At 45.7% G+C, this 20,652-nt stretch overlaps 2 protein-coding genes across 2 annotated transcripts in view; one reads left to right on the top strand and one right to left on the bottom strand.

Annotated features, from left to right (window-relative positions):
• RYR3 (ryanodine receptor 3) overlaps positions 1-9,151 on the top strand; it is a 393,437-nt gene extending 384,286 nt beyond the window's left edge. The window contains exons 101-106 of the mRNA XM_054715636.1: positions 1,788-1,922; positions 3,422-3,578; positions 4,693-4,757; positions 5,154-5,254; positions 8,091-8,142; positions 9,045-9,151. Of these exons, the coding sequence (XP_054571611.1) occupies positions 1,788-1,922; positions 3,422-3,578; positions 4,693-4,757; positions 5,154-5,254; positions 8,091-8,142; positions 9,045-9,140 (606 nt within the window). The 3' untranslated portion in view covers positions 9,141-9,151. The remainder of the gene's footprint in view (positions 1-1,787; positions 1,923-3,421; positions 3,579-4,692; positions 4,758-5,153; positions 5,255-8,090; positions 8,143-9,044) is intronic.
• A 1,036-nt stretch (positions 9,152-10,187) lies between these two features.
• The window catches only part of AVEN (apoptosis and caspase activation inhibitor), a 179,610-nt gene continuing 169,145 nt past the window's right edge, over positions 10,188-20,652 (bottom strand). Inside the window, exons 3-6 of the mRNA XM_054716381.1 lie at positions 18,954-19,024; positions 14,726-14,821; positions 11,406-11,769; positions 10,188-10,613 (exon numbers count right to left, since the gene is read on the bottom strand). Of these exons, the coding sequence (XP_054572356.1) occupies positions 10,498-10,613; positions 11,406-11,769; positions 14,726-14,821; positions 18,954-19,024 (647 nt within the window). The 3' untranslated portion in view covers positions 10,188-10,497. The remainder of the gene's footprint in view (positions 10,614-11,405; positions 11,770-14,725; positions 14,822-18,953; positions 19,025-20,652) is intronic.

Genomic DNA, 20,652 nt, shown 5'->3' on the forward strand with positions numbered 1-20,652 from the left:
AAGTTGACCTTTGTTCTGAAATGAAAAAATGCTAGGTCATCAGTTATTAATTAGGGTATATTAGATCATTCAGTATTTCTTCTAGGCTTCTGGTAGTCACAACAGTTAATACGTCTAGTTTGGGTTGGTGATAAAGAAGAATGGAGAAAGCTAGAGATAGAAATTTGCTGCCACATACAAGAAGCTGAAGTTTGGGGAGGTAATAACAGAACCTGTGAGAGAGAAGTTGGCTTAGAGCTGAATGCTTACTTACAGGTTCCTGGGAGAAGGCATTATGTATTTTAACATGGGCATCTTGGGAAGTTTGATCCTATAAAGGTGGTGTTTCCCAGTGTGACCTGTGGAATGCCAGTTCGGTATGTTCTTTTAGAATTACTCAGATATTGAACTTCAGTTTTTATTGATTTGGCTTAATGGCGTTAAGACTGTAACTTAAATGGAAAGTTTAAACAGTGAATTTTTTATATGGCCTTGCTGCATACACTCTGGCAAGATTTTTTGTTTTAATGTGCCCGACTTGTACCATGGGCAAGTACTGCGACAGGCTCACAACTGCTTTGTAAGGTAGATGTTATGCTCACATGGCAGGTAAGAGAGTGGAGGCTGAGAGAGGCCACGTCTCTCCCAAGACCACGCAGCTGCTAAATGGCACAACTAGCTTCTTTCTTCCTTCAGTGCAAAGCCCGGGCTCTTTCTGATTTTCTAAAACCAGCTGGTTCTGTAAAGCCTGCTATCAGAGTTAGGTAGCTTATTATTCATTGTTCAAGAAATTCCTGTAGATGTCTCTTCTGCTACTTATCTTGGCGCCCAGACCCACCCATTACATAGCTCCTTCAGGACAGAGACGTTAACGTATTGATTCTCAAAGTTCCTGCTCAGCACCTAGTCCCTCGTGTAGGCCAGGTGGGCAGGTCCTGTGTGCTCCTTGTTTGTAGAAACTCCTAACACCAGGAAATGAACATGCCCTTTGACCCTTGCAGAGGTCCTGGGCAGATATCTTGGTTATGAAAAATGTCACTTAACCATCATAAATAATTCACATAGTAACCTCAAAGCTGTGAGTTATCCAGTCCATGGTTATTTATGAAACAGTGTAACGTAGGGCCACCTGCCAGTCCAGAGAACCTTGCGTTTCTCCAGAGGCAGCGTTAAAGTAGAAGCGGCATCATGAAGCTTCAGGTCTCTGCTCTCGCTGTAATAAAACTAGGTAATCCTCTTCCTGGCACCTTCACTGTTTGATCCTGACATCCCTAGTTTACACTGGCCCCAGGTACCAGACTGCTCCAGCTTAGGGGGCTTAACCAACAGACATGTCTGCTCAGTTTTGGAGGCGGGAAGTCCAGGTCAAGGTGTGGTGGGTTTGGCTTTCTCTGAGGCCTCTGGGGCTCTCACCTGGCTGCCCTCTTGCTGCTCTTCCACTTGCTCATCCCCTATGTACATGCAGCCATCTGCTGCCTCCATGTCCTAATCTCTTCTTCCCATACGGACACCAGATAGATTGGAGGAGGGCCACTCTGCCAGGCTCGTTTCAATGCAATTACCTCTTTAAAGGCCCTACCTCCACAGTCACATTCTGAGGTATTGGAGGTAAAGCCTTCAACATATGAATTGAGGGAGACAATTTAGTCCATAACACCCCATCATTACTCTTCTGTCCCAATAGCCTGTTTCTATCTACGATCTCCTCTGTCCCCCGCTCGGCCTCACCCTCCTGTTTCCTTGGCCTCGCCCAGGAACATCTCAAGGTGGAGAAGACCCACCTCCTCTCCTTCTCTCTCCCCCCGCAGCTGGTTCTGACCGTGGGTCTCCTGGCCGTGGTGGTTTACCTCTACACCGTGGTGGCTTTCAACTTCTTCCGCAAGTTCTACAACAAGAGTGAGGATGACGACGAGCCCGACATGAAGTGTGACGACATGATGACGGTGAGAGCCCTCTCAGGCCCCTGGCCACCTGTCGCGTTAGGAAAGGGCTGTGGATGGTCTGGGGAACTACGAGTGGTAGAGTTACAGAGCAGAATATAGATGTCGCATTCCCAGGGGAAGGTGTCCCAGAGAGACAGTAGTGATGGAGTTTCCTGGGCACTCACCTGAGGCTTGTGGAAGAGCAGCTCAGCTAGGAGCAGGTCACCGGTCACCTGTATTTGTGGCAGTGTTCTGAATACTTGTATCTAATCCATAGAAGGCAAGCTTTTGATTCTGTCTCTGAGAGCAGAGTCCCAAGGATCTGGTGCCCAATTTATTTCCCCAAGCCAGAGCGGGTTCTTTTTTGAAAAAATATATTTTTATGGATTTCAGAGAGGAAGGGAGAGGGAGAGAGAGATAGAAACATCAATGATAAGAGAGAATCCTTGATCGGCTGCCTCTTGCATGCCCCCTACTGGGGACCGAGCCTGCAACCCAGGCATGTACCCTTAGATGGAATCGAACCCAGGACCCTTCAGTCCACAGGCTGACGCTCTATCCACTGAGCCAAACCAGCGAGGGCCAGCGCGGGTTCTTTCACCACCGTAGTCTGAAAAAACCTAACAGCAGTAGGATCAGGTGGGCATTCCCAGTGAGAGCCCCTTGTGGGCAAGAAGGGCACGGCTCAGGGTGAGCGAGCACAGCTGCAGTAGCAATTCTAGAGGTTCCTGGTGACCAGATGTCCAGTTAAGAATGTGAGGCAGGGACGGGTGACAGTGAACTGCCCCAGCCTGTGGTCATTTCTCTAGAAAATGGGTCAGACTTCTTGGCTATAAACTCTCCTATGCTTTCTTGGGGTGGGGGGAGGGGGGAAAATATTCATGTGACAGCAACACTACAGTTGCCAGAGCACCAGTGTGACCCATCTCTGTGCTGCCCCTGGCTTTTTATTTACCGGTTGTAAGTCTGCCTTTTCCTCTGGACCTAACCCATCCAGGCAGGAGGGGCAGGAGGCAATATGAAGGGTGCCCTGCTCTGAGAGCTGGAGCCCAGAGAGAGGGAAAGTCTATTCTCTCAGATGCTACGGAAATCCCTCCCCTCCTGGGTGTAAGGGGAATGCAGAAGAATTAGAAGGAGCCTCTTTCCAGAGGCTGGAGCCCAGCGCCCTTACAGTTAAATGAGGGGAAACTCATATCTGGTATATGCCATACTCATCAGGTTTAAAGGTCTTTTAACTTATACATGTCTTAAATGAATTCTCTTGTATCAAAAAGTTCAAAACTTTTTAAAATATGAGCAAAAATTGTCATTTAAAGGCTACATGTAACAGCACTCTTACCAAACTGGCTGGAGGGTGCAGTGGAGCGCAGTGAGCAGCAGGAATACTGGTATCGTTGACGGGCACCCTTCCCCTGGCTCAGGGCTGACATACGTTGATCTAATTAAATGAATGATCTGATCATCTTGCTAAAAACAACTCTGCAACTTGTATTTGAATTGGCATTATTTTTCTTGCCTAGTGTTACCTATTCCACATGTACGTGGGAGTGAGAGCTGGAGGTGGCATTGGCGATGAGATTGAAGACCCCGCTGGGGATCCTTATGAAATGTACCGCATTGTCTTCGACATCACCTTTTTCTTCTTTGTCATTGTCATCTTGCTGGCCATCATTCAAGGTATGTTCGCCAGTTACGTTAAGTATGAACAGGGCTTAATCTAGTTCTCTCTACCATCCTGCATCTACAGCCTCGTTTTATAGAGAGAGGTTTATGCACTCATTTGTTAATTCAACATTTATTGAACATCTACTACGTATGAGGCCTGGCCCATATAGAAAGCCAAAGATCCACCCAGGCACTGATATAGGCTTACCTCCTTTTATTGGGTTTTACACAATAAAATGTTGCATTTATTTTTACAAATTGAAGTCAAGGCCTTCACACTTTATTACGGTTCACCGTACCATGGTGCTCTGGAACGAAACCCGCAAATCTCCGAGGTTTGCCTATACAAGAAACTTGAGAATCCTTACAGAGGGCCACTCCTGCCACTCCCCACTCTAAAGTGACCATTACCTGCTTGTCCTGCTTCCTAGAGGTCCTGGGTCTAGCCTTGGCCCACAGCTTCCTGACTCCTGGGGGCTGGGAGAGGAGCTATGAAAGTGTGACAGGTTTTCTCTCCTTTCGGGGAAGGGATACTGAGATTTAGCCAATGCTTGTCAGGAATTAAGAGGAATGGGATGACTTTAGTTGAAGTTATGGTACCTGCAAGACGTGCAGGCGTTGGGGCTAATAAGTAGCTAGCTAGCTGTAATAGGTCTTTCAAGGAGCAAGTCAGGAATGAAATAACGTAAGACATGTAAAATAATAAAAACAACAGAAATGAGGCCCATCGTGGTGGTCAAAGATGTTAGTGCAGAAGTTTCCCAGCAAGAGAAGCAAAGAAACTGAGGAGAATCCCTGCGTCAGGTGCTAGGAGAAGGCAGAGAGCTCCAGAGGAGACAGAAGAGAGGGGAGCCAAACAGGGGGGAGGGGCTGGCGGAGAGGAAAGTGTCTCTAGGAGGAGGGAGTAGTTAGCACATATTGCAGAAAGGTGAGGTGAGAGGAAGAATGTTTAGCCAGGATGCAGCATTTAAAAACAAGCATTGTTTTTTTCTGAGTATGTTTTCTCTGAATAAACTTGATGATTTACTTTACAAAACAAAGTGGTCTGTGCCATTCCCTCTATCATTCCTCTACCCTGAACAGATTATTTAAATCACTTTATCTGTCTTTATATTTAAAACCCCAGGTCTTATTATTGATGCTTTTGGAGAGTTGAGAGACCAGCAGGAACAAGTACGAGAAGATATGGAGGTAATGTTCTTCTGAGTATTCATTCCAACTCTAGTTCTCTATCTCACAGCCAGCCCTAGGCAGAATTACCAATAAAATTTGTTTTCCATTCCTTTCCTCTTCTGGGTGCCTACCTACCAGCTCTGGGCATTTAGTGCTCCACCCTCTGTGTTCTACACTATCCCATCCGCTCCACCTGCTGCCTTCACCATGTCCCATGCTTGGGGCAGGAGCAGGTATCCTCAGCTAGCTAGGAGCTAAGTGTGTGGCACTAGGGAGTGGATGACTAAGTGCCTGAAGCATCTGAGAGAGAAATATCTTTCAGTGTCGCAATTCAAGCAGATATCATCGCCCTTTTTCCACCTGCCTGTAATGGCACGCCTCCTAATACCTTTACTGCCTCTGTTATTTTTCTAGACTAAGTGTTTCATCTGTGGGATTGGCAATGACTACTTTGACACAACCCCTCATGGTTTTGAAACACACACATTACAAGAGCACAACTTAGCCAACTACTTGTGAGTACTCTTGGTCGATAGGGGTTTCGGGGTGGGGAAGAAGTGGTAGAGTAACGCCAACAGTCACTTAGTTCAGTCTCTGTTGATGCTGTTTCCTCCCATTTCTCTGAGAAGTAGTGGCAATTAGGCAAGAAGGCCCAGGAGCCCGTGTCCTTGTGCATGCACCCTGCCTCCCATGTTTCATAGACCGTTCCTGTGTTATGGACTGTTCCTGCTCTGAGCGGAGGTCAATCCCGCAACCCATCTCAAGGTCACATAACTCCAGCAATGTTTTTCCTTTGCTGGAATTTTCCTATCCCAATACAAACTTTTAAAATCCTAATAGGTAGGATTTTAATAAGTGGGGCTAATAAGTAGTTAGCTAGCTGTAATAGGTCTTTCAAGGAACTTAAACTGTTGTCTTTTTGACAATAACACCTTTCCCAAAGGCTATACCTGTTCCATCTTAAAGAAAGTTTAGGATTTTCTAAATACAATGTGGACTCAGAGGGGAAGGTGTTTGCAAACTCATTAGTCAACAGAGCCGCACTTTGCCGACCACTGTCCTAGACAAAGACAAAAGTCTGTGGCTGCATTTTTACTTACAGCCATTGCCCTGCTTCTTCCTCTCCCTCCCACCCCTCACATTTGCTCTCGTCAAGGTGGCCTTGGGTCCACACAGTGGATTCCGTAGTGAGTTTTCAGTCCCCACCATGTCCTCCTCTCCTGGTGACACCTGGGCTCCATGAGGTTTGGGGACATTTTCACACTGCTCTATCCCAGCACCTGAGGTAAAGCATTCACTCCAGAACAAGTTATCCAGAGCCTATGATGTTCTGTGAACTGCCTGTGAAACTTACAACTTACAGAATTTATAGAGAATACAGATTTCCTGATAATTCAGATTCTCTAAGATCATTTGCAACAAAAGAAAAACCACCACCAACAACACTGCTGGGGTTGGCTCCCTGGCCTAGCCCTTCCCCTCTGAGTCCACATTGTATTTAGAAAATCCTAAACTTTCTTTAAGATGGAACAGGGATAGCCTTTGGGAAAGGTGTTATTGTCAAAGAGACAACAGTTTAAGAATTTCTTAAGACAAAAACACAAATTTTTAAACATTAACTTTGGCATGCCCTCCCTCAAGTCTGGGTAGTCATCCTTGTTCGTTCTCATTCAGAGAGTTTGCATCTTATTGGAGGGGGTCCGGTGGATGTCCTTCTATGAAAGGTGAGCGCACGGCCACATGTCAGGACCAGTGAATAGAGAAGAGAGGAAGAGCATTACCTGGGTTGGGACTCTTCTACGTCTTCTGCTAGCCTTCTATATTCTAATAGTCTGTTTCTCTCTCTGTGCCTCTCTAGCAGAGAGCTTCAGGGGAAAGAACCCATCTTATTCATGTTTAAACTCCACCACCACCCCCCACCCAAATGGTGCATTCTCAAATAAAAGTGCCTAAGTCTCCAAGGTCAGATACTGGCCAGGCCTCGTTTCTTAGTGTGATAAACAAAGGAGGAGGAAACTAATATATGTTTACAGCCTCTACTGTGGGCCACAATCTGAAGCTATAAACGCAGGGGACCCTGAGAGAACTCAAAATCTGGGTTTAGCTCTCCCCACCCTCCGAAGAGAGATATTTCTACTTTCTCTTTCTCACCGAGAGCTCGGTCTTTTTCCTGAAGGGCACGAGGCCGGCTCCTCTGGCAGCTGTCTCTGAGGCCGTGTAATGCAAGCTGTGCGCCCGGCCTCCCGGGATGCTTGTGTGTTCCAGACAGACCCAAACCTCAGACACTCGCAGCTGAGCAAGTGAAACCACTTTGGCATTGCTCAGTTATCTATAACAAAAACAAAACTGTATTTTCTGAAAGAATCGGGGCAACTTAAATATTTTCCAAAAATCCCGTATCCTTGAGACCCCATATACTGGTAATTTTAATTCTACATTATTTTTAAAAATATAAAAAATATTATTTATTGATTTTTTACAGAGAGGAATGGAGAGAGATAGTTAGAAACATCGATGAGAAAGAACCATCTATCAGCTGCCTCCTGCACACCCCCTACTGGGGATGTGCCCACAACCAAGGTACATGCCCTTGACCAGAATCGAACCTGGGACCCCTCAGTCCGCAGGCCAACGCTCTATCCACTGACCCAAACCGGCTAGAGCATCTCAGTGGTTCTCAACCTTTCTAATGCTGCGACCCTTTAATACAGTTCCTCATGTTGTGGTGAGCCCCAACCATAAAATTATTTTCGTTGCTACTTCATAGAGACCCACAGGTTGAGAACCGCTGCTATAGAGCCTAAGATCATCGGAAAACACAGATATTTACATTATGATTCATAACAGTAGCAAAATTACAGTTATGAAGTAGCAACAAAAACAATTTTATGGTTGGGGGTCACCACAACATGAGGAACTGTATTAAAGGGTCACAGCATTAGAAAGGTTGAGAACCACTGATCTACATTCTTATGTCACGATGAATAGGTGTACTGAAAACTATGCGGGAAGAGTTTGGGATACCACTTCATTGTTTGAATTAGGATATTTTTAAACAATAAAATGGTAGTGAAAATGCTTCCTCACAAGGGATCTTAGCTTAAGCTCTGGGGACGGTAAAAAGGGATCTCTTCTCATGAAAAGGCTAATTTTAACATTATCATCAGAAAACGACGGTTTGAGTCTATGCCACACTTGCCCAATTCAGAAAGGCCTAGTGGACAGCATGATACTAAAAAGCATATGTGAACCCTTCCTCTGATTCCTTTAAGTAAATGAAACTAGGCTTCCTAACGGAAGTATCTAACATTGCCTTTTCCTCATTTATTATACCTTTTTTCCTTGTTCCAGGTTCTTCCTGATGTATTTGATTAACAAAGATGAAACAGAGCACACGGGTCAGGTGAGGGGAAAAGTCTAATTAAGCATCCCACCCCCCACAGCAGCACTTCCTTTGCCTAAGTGTCAAGAATCGGCTGAGCACAGGCTATTTGACGGAGACAGGCGATCCCATCAGCATCACGCTGTTCCCCACTGCTTTCTGCGTCACTCCACCATGACTTAAGAAGCCAGAATTCTAAAGCAATTCCATTCTATTCCAAAAGAGCCCTGGTTATCCTTCCAACAGACACTGGCATTTTCCACACCCTTCAGAGTTAAGGAGCTGGAGGTTGGGAGCATTACAGAGCAAAAGACAAGGAGGAGCTGAGTGGGTGGTGAGAACAAAGAACAGGGGGAGCAGAGGCAGCTGTGAGGATGGCATAAGAAAGATAATCCTGAGTGGGGGGAGGGGAGGGGTGGCTGTGAGAGTATGAATGAAGGTGTGTGTCAAAGGGATTCTATGATTGAATATGAGATGTAAAGACAGAGAACACAGGCAGAAGAGGCAGGTAACCAAGTTTTCAACCATCACTGGGTTTGTAGGAAGTCTTCAAGCTCGAACATTTAGGAGAGGGCAGCGGGTTTCCGGAGCTGGCTTTAATCTACCTAAGCCAGCCCTCCATGGTCCCCATCGTGCATTCTTCTACCAATTACAAATTACATGTAATCAGCCTATTGCTGATCTTTTAAGTATTTTTATGCCAATCACTGAGCTGGTTTCTGTGTTCTGGAGGAGGAAATGGGAAGAAACCTCTTGCTGCCAAAATGGGCTGTGAATAGAACAAGAATGAATGCGCCAGTTGAGCCTCATATAAATCCACATCAATATTCCTAAAGGGAGACAAATAGAGCAAAAACAGAGTTTTCGAGCTTCAGCTTACTGTGGTTTAAAAAGAAGTTACCTTTCCCCCCCGATTATTTCAGGAATCGTATGTCTGGAAGATGTACCAAGAAAGGTGTTGGGATTTCTTCCCAGCTGGTGACTGCTTTCGGAAACAATATGAGGATCAGCTTGGATAAACCTGAATGAAAGACACTCCCCAAGTCTGGACTGTCAACTTAAAGTGAAATTAAAATCCTCTTTTACACTTCATATGCAACGTTTTTGAAAGGTGACATTTTCTAAATGCCTCCCTTACATCAAGAAATTGTTTGTTTAAAAAATCTGTGTAAAAACAACCCCCAAAAGAAGCCACACACACACAAAAAAAATCTCTGTGATATTTTGGAATTGATTGGACTCTTTGTGCCTAATGGACAAACCCTGTGGGAGATAACCTTTCAAAATGTTAAATCAAGGACTCTAGTTGAATGCCTTCAAGATTTTCAGTTCTAATGTAACGTGTTTGTCAGGATGGCAGCATTGAGAAAGGGACTAGAAGTATGAAGTCTTGGATGCATAATCCATGAAATTTTAAACACTTGAATGCCACATGACAATATCCACGAGTGACTCATGGTCTGAACTACAAAAAATCATTTTAACTGCAGTCCAATTTTTCCCATGGTACTTACTAGTGAATGTACCCAGAATCAGCTTGAAAAGCTTTAACCAGTTAAAGAAATAGAAAACAGAAAAAAACAACACTTTGTCGACACTGAAATATCGATTAAGTGCCTTAAAACCTCTTTAGATATAGCTATGCAAGTTTTTTATGTTTATGTTTCGGATGGACAGTCCCATTAAATAATTGTGTTGATCTTCTGTCTTACTTTAAGAAACTGCACTTGAAGGTTATTCATATAATTTTTCTCTCAGTAACAGCTTTGTCGATTGCTGTTATTAGAAGAAAAGTACTGTACTGAAAACTCAAAAAAATCTCAATCTTATGCCAAATTGAGTAATGCTTTATGGTCCCTCGTAAGTAGTGGAGCCACTATGTTTAGGTGAATCTTAAGTAAAATGAAGTGCCCACTGCAATAAAGTGATACGTGCCAATCCGTGGTTTGGCCTCTTGTAATGCACCACCTCTGGATGATTCTACAACCACACTGTGGCTGCTGGGAAAGGGACAGGAGACAAACAGAACCCCTAAACCCCTTCACAAAAAGGAAAAACACTCCACAGACCAGCATTGGTTTATTTGGCCAAATGCATGCCCTGTTGCTTGCTCTCTTCTCTTCAGCAGCAGCACTTGCTGTGCTGGAAACAAGCGCATCTCCGCCCTTCCTGAGTGTGAGATGACTAAGTCAGAGAAAAATGCCCCGAGCCTCATAAATGTATTACTGTGGCTGTTGTCAAACACAGAGGTAGGTGTGCACTGTGTGAGCTGATGGAACACACTGGCGCGGGGCAAGCTCGTAAACCAGCTGCTCTCAAGGACAGCCATGGGCCCGGCCTTACACGTCAGGCATGTTTTTTTCTTTCTCTTTTTCGTTAGGAAATCATACTGTCCAACCAGTCTTCAAGCTCTTCCTCGGTAACGTTTTTGGATGTGCTTGGTTGCTCGGGTTCCACAATCTTTTCTTCCGCCACAGATGGTTCTGCAGGAACTAGGGGAATAAAGGCAATGTTAACAACTTCACGTTAGTCCCAGGATGGAGGGGGACAGCTTCCCTGGGTGTTGTTCCATTATATAATTCAGCCACAATTATTACTTTGCTTAAAGCAAGGGGAAACATTCCATTATTGTTCCTACTCCCTAAGAAGATACAATAATACCTCAACAAGTGAATAGGGTAGAAATCTGCCCCTCTATTCATTCTCAAGTTGAATTTCACAGTTCACTAGTTTATTAAAAAGACCAACGCTCGGTTTTCTGTGTACTATTGTAGCGATCCTGGAAAGTATTAAGGCTCTTGAACGCAGAATATGCTGGGGCCTCGCCTTGGGCCTCTCCACATCAGATGGGCCACCGCCTCATGGAACACGCACAAACAAGAAAGTGTCCTTCTCTTGTAAAAAACAAGATCAAAACAGTAAAACGAAGGAAGAGCTGGTTAACTGGGCTGTTCAGACAGTCGATTAAAATGTCTGCTGCCGCACAGCGGAGGGCTACAAATATCTCAAGGCCAGTTTATAGTTCACGTTCAATTCGCAGCCCCATGTTTAACACTGCGATCAGGCAGGTAGCAGCTCTGGGAACCGCATATCGGAGGGGAATGTTGTCAGAAAGGTCAGGTTGGGGGGAAGCGGAGATGTGAGCACAGAAACAGATGTCCGTGGACGATGCCAGAGTGACGTCAGATACCAATGGAGATGTGTGTGGATGTGACACGGGTGAGGCTGTTCTCACAAAAGCATGGAATCAAGAAGATGGATAGGGAATAAAATGAAAACCGTACCTTCTTCTTCTTGAGCCAGCACCTCCCCATCTTTCTCAGATTCCAGGTCCTGGGGCATCTGGTCTGGTAAGATGTTCGCTCCCGCTTTTGCAGGCGCATCTAAACTAAGCAGCAGATCTAATTCTTCTTCCAGGTGGTCCGCTGCTGACTGCAGGGGGGAAGCGGGTTCCTGGGAGCCCTCTGAAGGGCCTGGTCTTGGGCTAGCTTTACCCAGGGACCCGGGGCAGCCAGCAGGTGCAGATTTCAGCTCAGACATGGACCCCTTTCCTCCAGGCCCCGGGGGCCCTCTTAACTGCATGCCTAGTCCCTTGCCTTCATCCTTTCTCTTTGGTTTCACCTGAGGAAGCTCTAAAGGAAGGGCGGTCTGAAAGAGAAGCATAATAGCCGCGTTGAAAATGTGAGTTCTGTGCCATTTGCTCAAGCAGAAACAGAAGCTAAGGAAGCCATCAAACTGCCTTAGAATCGGAACAGGAAGTTCACAAAGGGTCTCCGGTGGGGGCCTGTCACAGTACCCTCCTTACTATCACATGGAGTAAATGCGGGCGACCTCACGGAAACATAACAGGGCTGCACTCCCCACTCAGCCCTGTGCTGACTGACTCGAAGTTGAAATCAAAAGGGCCATGTCCTCTCTCAGGCCTGAGAAATCACATACCACAGGTCTACTGAAGGCACACTGAAGTCTGTGATGAGAGTTAAATTTAAACTCTGTAAAAGGACCAAGAGGTAACTAGCAAATCAGATCTGTTCACTGTACTTGAAAGCATTAATATAAAGGTGAAGAGGCAAATTGAATAAAAAAATGTCAGACGTGAAAGAAAAACATACTACTTGATTGCATTTGTAAAAAGCCAAAAGCAGGCAAAGCTGATCTTTAGCATTAGCAGTCAAGACAGTGGTTTTAGGGAAACTGACTCAGAGCAGTGGGGAAACGGTGGCTTGAGCAGTGCGGGCAACATTCTGATTCTTGATTTGGATGCCAAGTCCATGGTAACTACTGCCTTTGCATGCACTTTTCTGTCTCTACGTTACCTATATGTATAAAAGACTAAGCGACCATTACAAACGAACAACCGGTTGACCGGTCGCTATGATGTGCACTGACCACCAGGGGGCAGATGCTCAACGCAGGAGCTGCCCCCTGGTGGTCAGTGCACTCACACAGCCAACCTCCCATGGCCAGCCAACCTCCCGCGGTCCCTCCCCTTGGCCGGCCCCAATCGGGTCTGGGCGAGAGGGCCCTGATCGCCGGCCAGGCTGAGGGACCCCACCCATGCACAAATTCGTGCACCAGGCCTCTAGTGATGTAATAAAAGGTAAAAATTTGCAGGTGATTGCAATGCAGAGCTAGGCTGAGAACAATGTCCTGCAGGAGGCCTGTGTGACCAACATGGCATCAGAGTAGATAAGTTTAGAATGAAGGTTGGCCACAATTGGCAGCACTGTCCCCTCTTTGGACATGTAAGCACCCTGAGCAGATCCAATTTGCTAACAACTCTTCAGGCTTCTGACAGTATGACTACACGCACAAACGTAAATGTTCATATTGTCAGTGTGCAGGACAAAGCCGGAATGTGGTCCTCTATTCCAGTCCAGGGATTTCGTTTCCGGGTGTCTGGAATTGGACACCTGGTTTGGTTGTTTATTACCTCCCTGGGGGGTTCTGATATAGAAACACAGTTGAGAATAACTGCTGTGCATCATGGCACAGAAAGCAGCGGGGGGCGGGGGGGGCGGGATTTTAAAACAAGTTAGCCTGGTTTTCAAAGTTACTGCAGTTATTATTTACCTTTACTCTAAGGCCTACCACCAACACATCCTTCACTTTCAAATGCTCACGACACTTCCTGTTTCTCTCCTGAGTCCTGGGCCCCCATCACCTTCATCTCTGTGGTTCCCTGTGTGTTCTGTTTAACCATTCCTCATCGTGTGGGACCAAACCAAACATGTCAGAACCCTGAACACTGGGACACCCAGCCTCTCCCAGTCACAACCCCAAATGCACGCCACATTCCTAAAGAACAGGGATTCCCATCAGAGGCCAGTGAAATCCCCTCTACTTCTCTGCCCTACCTCTCCTCCTACTTGCTGCCCTAAATGTGAGACTCATGAGTGCAATAGAAACAGCATCACATTCAACTGAAGAGCAAAGTTAATCATTTTAGCTGCTGGGATTCTATTTAAAATTAGTACTATCCAGGGTTTCACTTTTTAAAAAAAGTCAAGCGAGCCACAATTCAATTCTGAAGCTCCTTATATACAGTCCTTTCCTCTCAATCGCCATCTTACAGGATCACCTCCCCAATTTCTATTTCTAGCCCTTAATTCTGAACTATAAATCTCTATGTCTATTTGACTTCTATTTTCACTTTGATATCTCAGAGGCACAAATCCCTAATATCCCAACCTCACCCCTCCTGGTCCCACCTAGCAGTGTTGCACAAGCTGGGAAAAAACCTAGAATAATTCTTTGCTCACTCTCTCTCCATTTCAGTCATTCACTGAGTCCTCTTAATTTTTCTTTGGAAGTACCTCTTAGAAAACTCCAATTCTATGCCACCTCTACCGTCATCACCCTTTCCAAGCTACAGCATTACTCGCCTGGACCGGTGCGACAGCCTCCTAACTTGCACCCCCTCTTCTCCTCTCCTCTTGTAAGTGCGGATTAACCAATAAGCATGCCCCCCCAACCCCGCGCCCACGTGCCATCCACAGCCAGCACGCTCTTGCTAGTGTCAGCAGCAGCAGTGCTGTTAAACAGATCCTTGTCTAAATTCCAACTCAAATGGCCTTCTACCTTGGATCTCAGCTTATCTGTCCCTTCCTCAGAAAATCCATTCCTAATCACAGCAGAGTAGATCAGGTTCACTGTTATATAATCCCACAGTACACTGTGCTAACCCTTCCTAGCAGTTATCACGATTTGTACTTTTGTGTGATAATCTGTTTAATACCCACCTTTCCCAATAGATTAAGCCCCACAAGGGCAGGAACCATGTCTGTCTACTCAACCACCGCATCCTTAGTACCAAACATAAATATTGTACCAGCCAGACTTTATACTTTTACATTTCATTCAACTCCATTACATCTGATTCTTTAAAATGTTTCAACTATAAAATGTAAAAAAAAAAAAAAAAAAAATCTTTAAAAAATTAACTCATTCTCCCTTAAAACTTTACAAAGTGCTACCTGATACAAAACCCTCAGCTTCATAAGAGGAAAGGCTGAGTCTGAGACATCCTGCCAGGGGTTATTTTTCACTCTTTCTTCTCCTGCCCTAACCCACGCCAGCTCGAAGATGCCATCAGGGTTTTTACCTGGACCAATTCAGCAGCAACATTGAGTCGGAGGGGGAGAGGCAGTTCTTGAAGGGCTTGAACCAATGACTCACAGTCCACATAAAATGCTGAATTCTATAAATAAATAAGAAAGATACATAGATCACACATATACATATGTATTCCTGGTGATTATTACATGTGACCTTCTAGAAATGAAAGAGCAGAGGACGAAAGTAACTCAATAAATCCCCTCCCCCCCACCCCCGAGTTACTTTAGCTGGGAGTAAGTCAGATCATAGATCGCACTTGATATGGTTATGTCTATCATCTCCGCATTAAGATGAGCAGAACCAAGCACCAGCTTCCTGAGCCACAGCTCACGCCGCCGGAGCAGCAGCGGGGAGTGCGTACCCCACCGTCAGGAATGCACGATAACCTGGAAACCGGACACTCTTGGACTTACTGGCAAACTGAAAGAAAAATTAGCATTCCGTGGAATCTAAGTGGACCCTCAAATGCAGGTGCTGACCCTCAGGAGAGGGGGGAAGAGCTGTCTAGGCAGTAAGATGGGTTGAGAGGCACGGCCCAAGGAGCCCCTGAGGTACCTGCTAACAAGAAAGCAGAGGATGGAAACTCACCCTCGAGCAGGCAGCGTGCTGTGTATGGCCAACACTAAGCTCCCTTTGACTCCCTTCCCATTCATACCCATACAATGACCTCCCAAAAGGACAGTATTTGAAAAAGCATTCCAGATTATCACATGGCTTACCAAGAGCATAGCAGCTGCTCTTGGAGCCCTGGCAGCCAAGAGAAGGAAAAAACTAGAAGGTGGTTACAATGACCTCACATTAGAGGCAAACATCACTGACCACCTCATCTACCAAGGACAGCACAGGCCCAGCACGTCTTATTCTATCATCACCGACTTCAAGTTAGAGAGCATCCAGCGCTCCTCTATCCAGTCTAACCTCGATCCCACCGCAGGAATGTCTCGGGCAGAGGAGTTTATGATGGAAATACTCTGTCATTCCTGCTGTGCTCAAGAAGGGCCCCGAAATGAAACCCAGACCCACTCTAGCCCTAATCCCCACCACGGCACACGGATCGCAAGAAACAAGGTGGCTTTTCAACACCCTGCTGGAATTTTCCGAAGATGGCTGGATTATTAGGGAAGCAACGCTGGTGGCACCAACTGGGGCCCCTAGTCCTGGGAAAGAGGAACTTACATTTAAATATTAATGAATGTATTTGGGGAACAGGGCGGAGGTAAGGAAGCCCTGATGAGAAAGTGAGAAACTCAGTAGGTGTCAGCCCTTCCTCAGCCCTGACCTCAGCACCCGCGTGCTCTGATCACACCCAGCATGGCCAAGCTCCTGTTTGCCAGTTTGGAGAAACTCTCTCAACCCACTAGTAAGGTGTGATCCTGAATGCTTAACACCTGGGTCAGTCAGCAAATTACAACCTGGAAATCTCACCCTCCCACAGCCAAGGGGTCTGCAAAGTCACACAGGTAGACCCCCTTCATTCAGCCTACAAAGAGTGAGAACTTGCCCTCTACGACCTGTTGCTCTCAGCTCTCTGGAGAACCGCTGAGACGTGCTGGGGTCTGGCTAAAAGTATCCAAACTTCCTCTGCCCTCTTTTGCATCACGTGCAGCATGACTGTAAGGTGCATCATAAACAATGAGGAGTCCGTGAGACGACCACACAGATACGGGGACGGCCTGCTGTGCTTGTGAGCTGCGTTCTGAATATTGGGCATTTGGCTGTTTGCTACTGGAATGTCTCCTTCCCCCACATTTCTAATTCCCACCGTCACCCAAGGCCCAGCTGACACTGTCCCACCTCCATGATGCCCAAGACACTTCGAGCCACCAGGGTGATTGCTCCTCGTCTCCTTGCAGGAGTCCCGGAGCCAGGAGCCTGCCATCAAATACCACTGTAACACTTTCCCCCTTAAAGGGCTAAAGCTGACGGCCTTAGATACAAAGTGGGATGAAGTAAATTGTGTAAAGCGTTAACTTTAAAATAGGTTTAATTGGAATAATAACCATGAGTTAGCTTTAAAATAATTCACAAGTTTTTTTGCCTGGAGAGCGCAGTCCCCATACCTACTTGGCCAACTCTGATGGTCACTCGCAGCTGGAGTCACAGCCTGGTCTGCAATGGGACACCCTGGTGTCTTCTCTCCTGCACAATCCTTGCTGGCAGAGGGGAGCAGCCCAACTCAGACAATCCCCCCTACCCCCACCTCTGCCCTCAGTGTGCACAGAAGTCTGTCTGGGGAGTGAGAATCTAATCCTGCAGCTCCTCTCTGTCCAGGAACCTCATTACGCTCTGAGTCTCTGTAAAGGTACAGTACTTGGTGAGGAAAGAACCTGCTAGAAACTCCACTTTGCAGCTTTAAAAAAAAGTCCAGAACTGCTTTCCTTTAGTTCTGCTCTTCTTCCTTTCCGAGAGCAGTCTCCATAGCCTTTCCTCAGCCCAGCCCACCTTCCTCAGGAGCTAAAGCACTGGCCACATTCGTGTGGGACTCAGGGACCCCAGTCTGGGGAGCTTTCCAGACACAGATTCTCAGCCTCGCTCAGAACCAGAGTCAGGAGGGGGACCTGGGGGCTGCACCTTTAGAAGCCAGGCTCAGGAACCACTGCATCTGGCCCAGCAAGCACGCAACACTCGCTCAGGGAAGCTCTGCTGAACAAGTCATTATGTCAACAAAAATGAAAGACGGAATAAGAAAAAAAGTGGTTTTAAAAAACATCTATATTTTCACCCAAAGAAGTTCTCCTCCCGCCCTTTCCCTCCACACATGTCCCGCAATGTCCAAAGGAAAGACATGAAAATCCCACTCATGGACCTCGGGAAACTCCCAATAGTGACGGAGCCAGCACGGCTAAGCACCAACCCTGCTGCCAGGCTACCGTCTCTGTCAGCCTGCACCTGAGCCACAAACAAGCGAAGGCAAGTCAGCAGGAGGGCGCTGGGTCCCTCTCCTATAAGGATGTCCTCTGAGGACCTAACTTGACTCGGTTGGTTGGAGCATCATCCCATGCACCAAAAGGTCGATTCCTGGTCAGGGCACATACTAGTACCTAGGTTGTGACTTCACTCCCCAGTCGGGGCACGTGCAGGAGGCAACCGATCCATGTTTCTCTCTCGCATCTCTCTCTCCACCTCCCTCCCTCCTTTTCTCTCTCTAAAAATCAATTTTAAAAAAACACAAAAGGAGTCAAAGTGAGTTGTTTGGTTTTCACCACATTCATCAATGACCTTAGTTTGTGATTTCAACTTGTCCTAGAACTCTCATGTATATGCCCAAAGAGGCTGAAACAAATACAAATATTTTTAACTCCCAACTTTTTGTATAATACATACTCTTTGCAAAGTTACAGGCAGTACTTTTACAGTAACTTCCATCTCCTCAATTTGTATAAGACAATGTCCATCCCAAACAACTAAATACAACCCCAGCCCAGACATAAAACGAGCCGCCTACAGTGCGTGTACTGAGCTGGTAGCAGAATGGGGAGGAGGGTGCCTTACCTTTGGGCTTTGGGTCTGCTGCTCAGCCACCTGTCTGAGACTGTGGACAGACTGTCTAATCACTGGGGGTCTAATCAGAGAGTACATGACAAGCCACCAACAATTCTCTGTGCATCTTAAAGGGGTGAAAATATCTTATCTTTCATATGAAAAAAATCAGTGAAATCGTGCATGAAAAAATAATCAAAATTCCTAAGGAAGAAAACATAGCATGAGCACAAAGCAAATAAAATATTTGGGCTTTATGGATTCACTGAAAGACATATATGATATCTATTCTTATTTTATAGCTTTATTCACCTAATTCTGGGAGAAGAGTTATTTAAAGCTATAAAGTAAAGGATTTTTCTCAACATCAAAAACAATGTGGAAGGAAAATTAATTTTCAACCCTAAGAGGAATTTTCAGAAATGGAAAAGAAGGAAGCCCAAATGGCAAAGTAGTCCACTAAAAATCATGACTCTCAGCTTTCTCCTTTGCAACCTAGTCTGTGAGCAAGTCACATAGATGGGCAAGTACAAAGGTGAACTCTAGCTCCAAGGACCTGTAAAATGTAAGCTCCCTGAAAATGTTATGAGCAATTGAGGTAACTGAAACTAAACTGTCCATGAATTCCTAAAGTTTTTCCTACATAAAGACTCTAGCTCAACAATAATATCAGAGGTGTTAGTTTCCAGTCTTGAAAAGAGCCGACCCACCACATTCAACACAAACCATCTTACCTGCTTTGGACATGAAGCTTCACCATCCCACTCTTTCTCCTCAGCAAACCGGAACTGTGAGAAGGAGTCCCCTAGAAATATAAAAAACATACAACTTTATGGAAAAGCCCAAGAAAAACACTCAATTCTCTAAACTCCCCTTGCGGGATGGGATGAAAGTGCCATTTCTGAAGAGCCAACCATCCTGAACTCAGTGGTACAATGGAAGGCTCCGGCTTCCACGTCACTGCACAGCAGCCTGTGCAAGGTGCACACATGAAATAGTGTTAGAACCTGCACTTACTGCTCCATTCAGCTCTCAGTAAGCCACCATCCTACATGCTTATTGAGAGGCAACCAAACAGTTCAGGCCCTCTACCCATATTTAGCATACTTCATCTGCTTAAGGCAAGCAAGGAAACTAATATTTATTATTTTGGGGGTGGGCACAGCAGAAAAGGAAGGAGAAAAATAGGACTGAAGGATAGCAGTTCTAGCCTGATCCACAATACGAAACTTAAAATCTCTTTCTGAGGTAAGGTTATGAACCTCTATCATCATTCCAAAAATCACCTGCTTAGAATGACAAATGCAAGACCAAACTCAAAGAATGTGTCTTAGATTAGTTAATATGAATCATGATACAGTAAACTCTCAGAATAAAGGAAAATGAACATGTAAGATCAACATAAGTGCATGAAAGATGATCCTGTACAGCGAGCTTTGACATAGGCTTATTCTGTAAGTGTACTTATCCTATTATTTGCTTTAAAAACAGCTAATTTATAAATGAAGAATTATTTCTCTGCCTAGCTTTCAGAATCCTCCAAAATGTGGTCCTGCCTCATTAAGCCACTTCCTATTTCTTCAGACTTTCTGTTCCAGAATCTGCCTTTTTCACATTCCAAACATACTTCATATTCCATTCTATTCTCATTTCTTTTTTAATCCGTCCCTCTTGTCTGGAGACCCACACACTTCTGCCCATTTATATTCTATTTATACTTCAAGAACTCAGGTCCAGCCCACTTCTTCCTCCAGTGACCCAACACTGACTGCCAAGGGGGCTGTGGATCAGGCCTGAAGAGAGGCCTGGAGAGAGAAGCAGGGTCTGATCCGTAGCCTCCAAGGCAGCTGTTGATCAGCCCTTGCCTCTCTCTTTCTCTCAGGGCCTGGCCAGCAGCCACGCCTCTCTTTCTCTAGGGCCTCCGCTGGGGCTGCTGATCAGCCCTGCCTCTCTGATCAGGCTCGTTGACAGGCCCAGAGACGCTGACTGGCATAGAAACTGACCAATCAGAACCAAATCTGGGTGAAGTGTGAGGAGCCAATGGCTTCCTAGGAGGCGGAGCTTTAGACGCTGACTGACATAGAAACCGACCAATCAGAACGTAATCTGAGTGAACTGCGAAGGCAGAACCTAAGGTGGGGGCTGAGGAGGGGTTTTAAGGGCAACAGCTGTTTGGTGTAAGGTGTAAGAAAGTGGTTCAATTTTTTAATGACCGGTTTGGCAGTATAGTGCATATGGCTGCTTATCAGTCCAGATATAGGGATTATGTATTTTTGTCTGCCAAGAGCATCTCCTCCTGCTGAAAAAGGCTCCCCCCCCCCCCCCGCATTTAAGCAATCCTATCCTATATAATCTATCAATACTAATAAAAGGGTAATATGCTAATTAGACCGGGTCAACTGCCCATCTTCCAGACTTCCAACTTCCTTCTGG

The sequence above is a fragment of the Eptesicus fuscus genome, chromosome 5 (assembly GCF_027574615.1).
Source record: "Eptesicus fuscus isolate TK198812 chromosome 5, DD_ASM_mEF_20220401, whole genome shotgun sequence".
NCBI lineage: Eukaryota > Metazoa > Chordata > Mammalia > Chiroptera > Vespertilionidae > Eptesicus > Eptesicus fuscus.